At 45.4% G+C, this 10,946-nt stretch overlaps 1 protein-coding gene across 1 annotated transcript; it reads left to right on the top strand.

Annotated features, from left to right (window-relative positions):
- Positions 1-691: 691 nt before the first annotated feature.
- On the top strand, positions 692-10,681 carry ALDOC (aldolase, fructose-bisphosphate C). Its single transcript, XM_075263578.1, has 9 exons — positions 692-780; positions 3,728-3,858; positions 5,145-5,356; positions 6,380-6,434; positions 7,898-8,058; positions 8,169-8,252; positions 9,008-9,182; positions 9,305-9,504; positions 9,801-10,681. Exons 2-9 carry the CDS (start codon positions 3,747-3,749, stop codon positions 9,894-9,896), a joined length of 1,095 nt encoding a protein of 364 aa, XP_075119679.1. The 5' UTR covers positions 692-780; positions 3,728-3,746; the 3' UTR covers positions 9,897-10,681.
- The last annotated feature ends 265 nt before the right edge of the window (positions 10,682-10,946 follow it).

Genomic DNA, 10,946 nt, shown 5'->3' with positions numbered 1-10,946 from the left:
TGTGTGTACACGGTCAAGTTTTCAGATGCAGATTTTAAAGCCAGGAATAGAATGAAGTAGCCCCTGTACTCCATCATTGCGCTCCCTTTATGGTCCAGGCCTGATTTTGACTTAAAAAACTGCATCTGAAAGACTAAACATGTAAACACCCCCTGCGGTAAAATACACGAGAATATGTCATGTACCAGTCACTAGGAAAAACAGAGTGGATAAAATCTGAGGCCCCCATGTGTTCTCCATGGTCCCCTACCCTTGAATAAATGAGGTTGGATTGCAAAGTGGACAGGAATCGGATCTGCCCTGAGTCTCACATCCAAGTCTCATCCAGGCCATAGAATGAAACCTGAATGTAAAAGAGGATACAGATAATGGTAATGGGTCAGGGGTCCTTTACGGACATTGGGCTTGGTCAGGAAAGTAGCAATAATAAGGCCATCCATTACAGTCACTTGTAGAACCCAATACTATGGCGGACACAGCAGCCCCATTACTACTGCAGGCAGTATACACTGTACACTGTATACTATACAGCATTAGCTAGTCTGTTCTCATCAGGCCTTCAAGGAACATGTAACAGAAAACACCAGAGGACAAGGAAATATCCAATTGTGAGGAGCGTGACGTCAGCAAGCTCCAGGGAAAAGACTACAGCGTGACGTCACTCCCCAATCAGCTCGCAGGGGCGGGGCCACAGCGGGTATTAGAGCTCCGGAGTCACGTAGCTCTGCAGCAGATTCCTGTTATTACCGGAGACTTCGGAGCTTTCCTCAGCGGCTACAGGTGAGGGGTGGCCGGGGGTCGGGAGGAGCAGTGACCGGGGAGGAAGGCTCCAGCTGGGTGTATGGCGGAGGGAGAGATTCCTGCTCCATCATGGGGTGGGTGTGGTCACCTTACCGGGGGTGAGAGATGTAGCAGAGCTGGCTTGGTTATTGCAGCTGCAAGCCTATGTAAAGCTATAGGTTGCTGTATATGTGCGCTCTGCTGTGTATATATATATATATATATATATATATATATATATATATATATATATATATATATATGTGCGCTCTGCTACCTGTGCATTAAGCTGGGTGCTATAGATCACAGTGGCCATATGTATTCCCTGCATGTTATATAATGTAGATATATTGCAGGGGTGGATGGAGGTTCTCTTCTGCTTTATATTGCCCCAGTGCCTGGCTATGGGTTCACTGTGCTGTATAATCTATCTGTAGGGCTCCTCAAAGTATATTGGAAGGTGTAGTAGTAGTAGTAGTATTACAATGTTATATGCCTTTAAGGTGGGGGGAGCCCCAAAATCTTTACACCTCAAGACCCCATATAAGACTGTAGAGCAACCAGTAGCAAGAACCTGATGTAAGATGTTTCCAGAAGTGACATGACCAGTGTAGAGGGAAGGTGCGGGTATAACTGTTATCATCCCTTATCTAGAAGACCTTCCCTCATCTGGTTCTGGGAAAGCTGGGTACGGCCTCTGCTCTTTCCCAGTCTTACAAATGGCCGATATGACCAGTTATGGTGTGTTGCATCCTCCAGGATGGCCGTCCTTGTAGGATCTAGGATGACAGCCATGACTTTCTCCCAGTCCCAGGAGATGATGGTGTCTTAAGATGCTGGTGTAGCAGTGATGGTGTCTCTCGAGGCGCACTGGATGTTTCCTTGACACTTAGCACTGGGCCTCCTTGTCAGGTTTGCTTCTGTTTATTTTGGCCCATCCTCAATCTTCTCTCCTACCTCTCGCCCCTCCTTGTCCCCATGACAGGATCTGCACGGTCACAGCTGACTGTAGCAATACATGGAGAACCTTCAGGAATAAAGTGGCACCAAGTCTTGTCTCATCGTCCTTTTGACATTGCTTGTCAGGTTATTGTCCGCATCATGTTATTGATCCTCATCCACTGGGGGGGGGGGGGGGGGGGGGTCACCTTGTCATTCCTGCTGTGACCTCTGGCTATGGATTAACCCTGAAATGTATAAACCCCTTGATGAGTAGGATGGGGCCGGGCGGACGTAACGCTCCGTAATTGGGGGATTCCTTGCGGCGTTATGCATTTCAGTATCGATGATGCTGTCAGCTGTAGATGAAGGACACCTCAAGGTTGTTTCCTGATGGAGGTGGAATAGATCCAACTGCAATTATGGCATGTTACAGGTTTATACTGGTTTAATTTGTATTCATCTGTCATAGTGATGGGTGAGACACTGGGTATGATAGAGAGAAAAAATAAATAAATAAAAAAAAAAATATATATATATATATATAGTGTTTTCTGCCAGCAGGCCTCATTCACATCGCAATATGACTCATCCCAATATTCCTAATTCTAGTTACAGGACCCCTCCACCTATCAGCACCCCTCACAACCGCTGTCTTAGGCGAATCTACATAAGCCCCTCCTCTTTGGGGTCTTGTTTGCAGGAATATATAGATATATGTATGGCTAGGGACACACTGGATGGCTCTGCTGCATGATGCCTGACCATGACTGAAGCTAGCCAGAGTCTGCTATGGCTTTTAGCCACATTTCCTGGTTTTGGACAAATCTTTGATTTAGGTTTTTTTCAGGTCCGTCACTGTTGTATAGAAAACTTTCACTTCTAAACAAATTACGGCCAAAAATAAAAGGTTATATTGCAGTAAAATCTTGCACATTTATGCCCGCTATCATGGCATCTATAGTTCTATTCACACACAGTTGCTAAAACGGTTACATTTTTTTTTTGTTCCTTTGATGCATTTTTATCCACACTATTATACCCTAATGTGAATGGCGACTGAATAAGACAGCTTGTCCTTCTGTAGGATGAGTCTTGTTGGTCTTTCCTAGCAGATCTCGCTTCCACTACAATGCTTTCTTCCGCCAGGTTGCCAAGGCAGCCTTGCATCTGTCATCATGGCAGCCATATTAATTAGTCAGCTGACGGGCTAAGCTTGACTATCCCAGGGACACGGTATTGTCCTCCATGTAACCAAACCTGCCCTGATGCTCTGTGCTCACCGGATATATATTTTGTGTTATCCATCCTTGTCTTTCATCGTGAATACTGTTAAGGGTTAATAACGTCCCCCACCATCAGCTTTGTGAATAATTGAGCCTGTGTGAACGCCCCCTGCTGTTCCTAGGAGACTGTGCGAGGATCCTGAAGACTCCTGGCCTCTCACCAAAGAGGTTTATAGGGCTGTAATCTCTTTACTTCTCTCCAAGGCTGCAATCCTCGGACGGGTAAAGCATATTAAGTTTGATTAAAGGAAAGCAGTTTCAAGGTGCCTGCGCTAACCCAGAGGCTGGAGGGGTTAATGCTTAGGTTGGCGCTACCTGGCACCGTACACAGTCCTAAGGGCTAGTTCACACGGGGGCAAGGAGGTGGATTTTGACCTCAAAATCTGCCTCCATACAATGGTGGTCTATGGAGACCACTAGCGTTCTTTTTTTTTTTTTTTTTTTTTTTTTTTTTTTTTTCTGCTAGCGGCGAGCGAGCTGCCCTTTCTTCAGGCAGATTCTGTGGCTTGCTGAGCCGCAGCTTCTGCCTGGCAGCAACAACCTCCGGTGTCGGCCCATTCATTTGAGTTGACTCTGGAAGCGGAAACCGCGACATTCATGGCAGGCGGGTTTTTGACCTGAAAGTGATGTGGCTCATGGTGCCAAAATCTGCCCCCCGTGTGAACGAGCCCTAATACGTCTCTGACCTTGTGCAAATGTATAAGATATTTTCTCTATCATAGATCTGACAGAACGTCCAAGATGACCCACCAATACCCAGCCCTGAGTTCTGAGCAGAAGAAGGAGTTGTCAGACATTGCACAAAAGATTGTAGCCAAGGGGAAGGGTATCCTTGCTGCAGATGAATCTGTAGGTAAGTGACATGGGAAAATGTAAAGCACCATGGAATTAATGGTGCTATATAAATAAGTGGTGAAGTGAGTGGTCATGCCATTGTTTACTTAATATTTTAGCACTTTGCCTTTAAAGCAGGCTATCCGGAGTATTAAAGGGTGTGTCCCATTTCAAGGATCCTAGCTATACTGGTAGATTATGTAAATTGAAGACTTTTCCTAAATATGCTGCTTTGCTTGCCTGCTATGTGACCTCATTCCTCCCATTGTTTACACAGCGTTGCTATAACCCCAGACCTGTAGGACAAGTGATGTCACTCACTGCTCTTGCTGGCAGGACAATCAGTTCAGCTAAATTACAGTTTGCCAATAAAGCAAAGTCTGTTATCTCTCTATGTAAACACACAGATAACACTGCATCCATTCTGTACAAGTATCTGCACATTAGGCCCCCCCTCCTTTCCAAACGGAAAACCAAACGCATTGACAAGCGGTGAGCACACTGACCCCATAGACTATAATGGGGTCCATGTGCTTTTCGTACTCTGAACTACTTTTCTCTCTGCATGATGTCTCTTTCCTGCTATGTGCTGGGCTATGAGGATCGCCCCTTCTGACAGGACTCGTCCATAGCCTTGTACTGTCAGAGGGGGCATTCCCTACCACCCAGCGATGACGCTGAGCTGCCCCTTCCCCAGTACTAGTACATGGACGAATACAGTCACGGGGCGTTCCCCACAGTTTAGTCACAGCTGGGCAGTAAGGAACGCCCCCTCTGACAGTACAAGGCCATGGGTAGTACTGTAAGGAGGGGTATTCCTCACAGCCCAGCTAGACTGTCAGGAGCTCACTTCTGATAGAGGGCAGAGATCGTTGCTGTTATAACGGTACCGATAACTCCAGCCCTTAGTTCAGTGCACTGTTGGCTTTCTAGCGGTATGTAAAAACGCATGTACCCGAGGACATGAATGGTCCTCTTTAAAGGCATTTTCTGGATTGGGACACATTTTAGGTACTGATGACTAAGCACAGGTCATAGTATTAGATCAAGGTGTCTGACACAAGACCCTGCAGTAATTGGCAGTTCCTGGCACCCTTTGGTGCCAAAATGTGTAGAGAGAACTGAGCCAGAAGCAGTTGGTCAGATGGGTGGCTCCTGTCTGCCTCTAGGTCACCCACCTGACAGCACATAACTAAGGCCTGGAGGAGAAGCAGGTGAATTCTGTACAAAAGATTTGTTCCTTGCGTTGTGCCACTAATGGAAGATGTATGGAGAGTATTAAATGTATTCATTTCTTTCTCTCAGGGAGTATGGCCAAGCGCCTGACTGGTATTGGCGTAGAGAACACAGAAGAGAACAGGCGTCTTTACCGTCAGCTCCTCTTTAAAGGTGATGAGCGTATGGATAAGTGCATCGGCGGGGTCATCTTCTTCCATGAGACCCTGTACCAGCAAGGAGACTGCGGGACCAACTTTGTAAAGATGATCAAGGATAAAGACATTGTTGTAGGAATCAAGGTAAGTGTCGAGTTAAAGGGGGTGACGCTAGGGTCACATTAGCACGGTCTCTCTGGGGTTCATCAGGGAGCCAAACAACTTAGAGGGCGACCACTAAAATAGCAGTGGACTCCATTGATGCCTGAAACTCTGGCGCAGTTATGAACATAGGCTGAGCGTTTGATGGCTGTCTCAACAGTCCGACCAACCAGTAGTTGCAGCTCTTGACTCCTGATATCACACTTAGAGATGAGCGAGCACTGTTCGGAGCAGCCGATCCGAACAGCACGCTCCCATAGAAATGAATGGAAGCACCTGGCACGCAGACTTTGCCGGCCGCTTAACCCCCCGCATGCCAGCCGCTTCCATTCATTTCTATGGGAGCGTGCTGTTTGGATCGGCTGATCCGAACAGTGTTCGCTCATCTCTAATCACATTGGGTTGTAGTATGACTGGACAATCCCTTTAATGTTTAAATTCCCAGGATCTGTATAACAGTTAAGGGTTGTGTGAGATTGTAAAACCTGAGAAGGCAGCTCTCCTGCTCACTCAGATTTCTTCTGCTTCACTTGAACAGACCTTGTTCTCTTATGTGGTATCTCCTCCAACCCTTAATTCCATGTGGCTGCAAAATTATAAAAAAATTCTTGCGCCCCAATGCCAGTGTGACTAGATCCTAATAGTAGATATCCCTACAATACATACTCTGCAAGTCTTCTAGTTCCAACAAATGAATGTGGTGTTCTGTGTTCCCTACTGTTATCACGGCCTGGATTGAGCGCTGTTCCTATTGTGCGGGGTGGATGATGGAATTTGAAGGTCGGGTAAAGGAGAGGTCGTGCGTTCTTCCACTTGCTTAGTCTCTAATAATAGAGCCATGGATTGCCGCACATTAGATAACCCAGAAACCATACTATACGCTGCAGTCCTGGGAACGTGCCAAACCAATGAGCCAGATTCTGAATCCCTAGATGAATGAATCATGTCTCCACAAATGGCTTTTTATCTCAGATGTTGCTGAGTAACATTGTGTTTTTATGACAGGTTGACAAAGGAGTGGTCCCTCTTGCTGGTACCGATGGAGAAACTACTACTCAAGGTTAGTGTCTTCCCCATTGACCATCAATATACAGTATAGCATGTGATGTGTGTAGGTACCAATAAGCATATCATAATGGTGAATGGAACTGGGAGGGGGCAGTATCCACATGTAAGGAATCTATAGCCCCCTGGACATAACGTCCTACTGGGATTACAAAATATCTTGTGGCATTAGAATCGTGGTGCTAATTCTGTTTAAGATGCTGCTGTTTATCTTGGCCATATTATGGCTTCTCACTAATTAGACCGGTAGAATTTTGTGGCTGAGCCTCTGCACTCTGTATCAGACACTGCTTCTAACATTGGTCACGCTTACTAAGACTCTTGTGCTTCAGCTTAAAGGGATTCTACCATTAAAACTTTTTTTTTTTTTTTTTGGATAAGATGTCAGAATAGCCTTTAGAAAGACCATTAGTCTCTTACCTTTAGACGTGGTCTCCGCTGCACCGTTCCTTAGACATACCGGTTTTTACCAGTATGCAAATGAGATCGCTCGCAGTGATGCGGGCGTCCCCACCACTGCTAGAGAATTGTCTCCAGCACCGCCTCCTTCGTCCAAGGTGTCATCTTCAATGTCTTCTTCCGGCATAGGCTTGTAACTTCTAGGCGTCGGGCCTTGAACAGGGCAGACTCACAGGCCATGGGAAAATAGCCGCTAACAATACTGTGCAAGCGTCCATTTTCCCGTTGCCTGCGCAGTCTGCTCTAGGCGTCGGGCCTTGAGCAGAAGTTACGAGTCTGCGCTGGAAGAAGACCTTGAAGATGACGCTGTGGATGGAGGCGTCGCTGAATTCAAATCTCTGGCAGCGGTGGGGACGCCCCCATCGCTGCAAGAACTCATTTGCATACCAATAAAAGCCAGTATTTCTAAGGAACGGCGCAGCGGAGACCACGTCTAAAAGGTAAGAGACGAATAGCTTTTCTAAAGGCTATTCTGATGTCTTATCCACAAAAAAAGGTTTTAATGGTAGAATCCCTTTAATGCATTTGTCACCTTGTGTCGCATCTTGGCCTCTGCACCCCTCTTGCCACTTTTCTAGACAGTAGGCGGAACAGGATATGAATATAGGTGGGCCAGGATGGAGATGCCCTGATTCCCAGACTTCCTATAACTCTCCAGAAAAATCTGCTGTAGATCTGTAACCAGATAGTGGTTAAGTTGCTAGTCTTAATAAGCCATCATTCCACCCACATTTGTGTAGTGGTTATGCTTGGTATTACAGTTCATTCCCATTTAATTGGGTCTGAGCTGCACCGTGGACCTGAGGCCATGACTGGTCTGAAATAAGTGCCTATATCCTGAGCACCATGGCTTTGGGCAGCCGGCTGGAGGTGGCGTGACTGAACTCTAATATAGTCCCAAAATGTGCTTGTAATAACTTGTGACTTAGTGGTTTGTTTTTTTTTTTTGTTTTTTTTTGTTTTTTTTTGCTTTATTACTTATGTATTCCTCCCTCATAGGTTTGGACGGTTTGTCTGAACGCTGTGCTCAGTACAAGAAAGATGGTGCTGACTTTGCAAAATGGAGATGTGTACTTAAGATCAGTGCGGATACCCCCTCCTCCTTGGCTATTATGGAGAATGCCAATGTACTTGCACGCTATGCCAGCATCTGCCAGCAGGTAAATGCAGATTACACAATAAGCTATTTTACAAGAGATTACAAGGAATGTCATTGTGTGAATACTGGCCAAACCTGTATGTGCAGCTACTATTACCTTCTTTTTTGCAGAATGGCATTGTTCCCATTGTGGAGCCTGAGATCCTTCCTGATGGAGACCATGACCTAAAGCGCTGCCAGTATGTCACTGAAAAGGTGCATTCTTGTCTTATAATTTAATGGAATAATAAGATGCTGGTTGGGTCCAAGTCAAGATCTGTTAATAACTTCCATCCTGTCATTAGTTGATCATAAGCACTGAAGCCTTTTTGCATCTTCATAGCACATGTGCAGTATATGAACACTAATGGCAACAAATTATTACAAGGAGCGTCCCACCGGCTTTGCTTCTTTCCAAAAATAGGATATGTTATTTGCCTTACCCCATCATTCTTGATTTGACTAAATGTATAAACCACAGGATGGGCATGATCTGTCCTCAATCTTTTAATTTGTGACGTTAAGCCCCCTTGCAGATGACCATGTGTTAGGTCAGTGTGCTATCTGGGTATTCCCATTCACTTCTATGGGCCTGTACACATGACTGTGAATTACACGGTCCCATGTGCGACCATCAGTCTGGGCTGCAAAATATGGAACTGGTCCTATTCCTGTTTTTTGCAGCCATGCTTCCGTGACTCCATCCATTAAATGAAATGGGCCACGGAGGCATGGGCGGCACACGGGTGACATCTGTGTGCTGCCCATGCTGTTCATTAATGGCAGCCAATTAGCACATGGTTGTGTGCAACCGGTGCTAGGCTGAGCGTCCATGCAGAGGAAACTCTGGCGTGTGGGGGGGCGGGGTTGGTGTTTGGAGATCCTTTCCTAAACTGACTGGTCAGTAATCTGATTAGAAATTCAATTCAAAGGCTTCATAGTAACTAGACTGACTCTTCTGTCCTGTCTAGGTTCTCGCTGCTGTGTACAAGGCTCTTAGTGATCACCACATTTACTTGGAGGGAACCCTACTGAAACCCAACATGGTGACTGCTGGCCATGCTTGCCCAAAGAAATATGCTGCTGAAGAGATTGCCATGGCCACAGTCACTGCCCTCCGCCGCACTGTGCCCCCTGCAGTGCCAGGTATAGGCTCTCCTTATTATGTATCTGTCTTCGCTTCTAGATTACTGTCCTTGTTTCCATCTCACTCTGCATGAATAACAAGGGACTCATAATATAAATATATATATTTTTTTTTTTCCCAGGTGTTACCTTCCTGTCTGGTGGACAGAGTGAGGAGGAAGCCACCATTAACCTAAATGCTATCAACAACTGCCCTCTGCCCAGACCCTGGGCTCTCACCTTCTCCTATGGCCGAGCTCTTCAGGCCTCCGCTCTGAATGCTTGGCGTGGAAAGAAAGAGAATGAAAGTGCAGCTACTGAAGAGTTCTTAAAACGGGCAGAGGTAAGGTCTTCAGCCCACTTGATCCTAACTGTTCTACTGATAACTCTTCATAGTCTGCATTATCCTGAGATATAGCCCTGCGGTAAAATTATCCTGCAAATCACTGCAGCTTTTTCAAGCTGAGCATGTTTTGGGCCAAATGGTCTCGTCTGGCTTCAGGGTCAGAGAGGGCTTTAATAGTCTCCGAAGACCTATAGAGGTAAATGGAGAGACTGTACATGTCGTGGTTTTTTTTTTTTTTTTTTTTTTTTTTTTTTTTTCTGACTCTAAACTTATGTCTATCTTCCCTTTTCAAGGCCAATGGGCTTGCAGCCTGTGGGAAGTATGAACATAGCGGAGATGGCTCCGGGGCAGCCGGCCAGTCCCTGTACGTTGCCAATCATGCCTATTGAGGTTGGTGTGACAAGCATGGACCTACAGAACAACTCCACTCTGCTTCCCTGTCCTACAAGCAGCATCCACGTGGACACCCCTTGCAGCCAAAACTTGGAATAGCCACAGCCATTTCCCACTCTGCTCCTCGTATTTGTTCACTGTCCATAAGAGCCCATTACTACCTGTGCTGTGAAGGGGCTTGCTCTTTGGTGCAAGGATGAGATCTAACCTGATCCTGTCTGGCACTGTAACTTGCTTGGTTGTGTCAAATATTTTCCTACTAGATCTTATTTTTGAGACCTAAAATTCTATTAAGAGTGACATAAAAAGAATGTAGAGTTGGTACTGGCCATATATATATATATATATATATATATATATATATATATATATATATATATATATTATATTGGTTAAGGGCGTCCTCTGCTGGGCAGTTGAAGTAAATCTTGTTCACATGAACAGGTAGACGATCAGTTTCATTGGTTTTCACTGTCTTTCACCTGCACAATAGCTGATCTTATCTAAAACTGTCTTCTCCTTGGAAGGGCATTGCTATGACTCCCACCCAGGCACTGTTCTGTGAAAGGTCTTGCACTTGTGGTACATCTTTAGATTATTTGGTTGTGCGCTACCTCTTCCACTGAAAACTGACCGACCTCCTCCTGTAAGTTGGAAATGAAACTCCTTAGCAAGGGGAGGGTAGCTAACTAAATCCTGTGCATTGTGAACATAGTGTTGTCTGTATCTGTATGCAACTGATGTACCAAATAGTCAAAGAAATAAACTCTAGTGACTTAAAGGAAAATGGTGGTTACTGCATTCACTAATCTGTAAGATTGAGTTATGGTATCTGTCTCGTCCCACTCCGCATCAATATAAGATGTTGCAGAAGACAGGCTATCTTCATGAAATCTTAGCCCATATTCACAAGTAGGTCATTGTGGACCTGAACCAAAGTGAAGAGTAAGATATAACAGAAAGCTTTACACATGTTCTGTTCTTGGCCTGGTTTTGGTGCACCATCACTGACTGTGAATATAGCTTTAGGTCTTCTAAAACTACAG

The sequence above is a fragment of the Leptodactylus fuscus genome, chromosome 2, assembly GCF_031893055.1.
Source record: "Leptodactylus fuscus isolate aLepFus1 chromosome 2, aLepFus1.hap2, whole genome shotgun sequence".
NCBI classification, from domain to species: Eukaryota; Metazoa; Chordata; class Amphibia; order Anura; family Leptodactylidae; genus Leptodactylus; species Leptodactylus fuscus.
Note: the sequence above shows the minus strand (reverse complement) of the source record. Positions and strands in the feature narration are given on the sequence as shown.

Excerpts from the sequence above, each read along its gene's own strand:
- ALDOC (XM_075263578.1), top strand. The coding sequence starts at position 3,747 with ATGACCCACCAATACCCAGCCCTGAGTTCTGAGCAGAAGAAGGAGTTG. Across the intron at positions 6,435-7,897 it reads TGGAGAAACTACTACTCAAG|GTTTGGACGGTTTGTCTGAA; the intron begins GTTAGTGTCTTC and ends CCTCCCTCATAG. Across the intron at positions 9,505-9,800 it reads AGTTCTTAAAACGGGCAGAG|GCCAATGGGCTTGCAGCCTG; the intron begins GTAAGGTCTTCA and ends TCCCTTTTCAAG.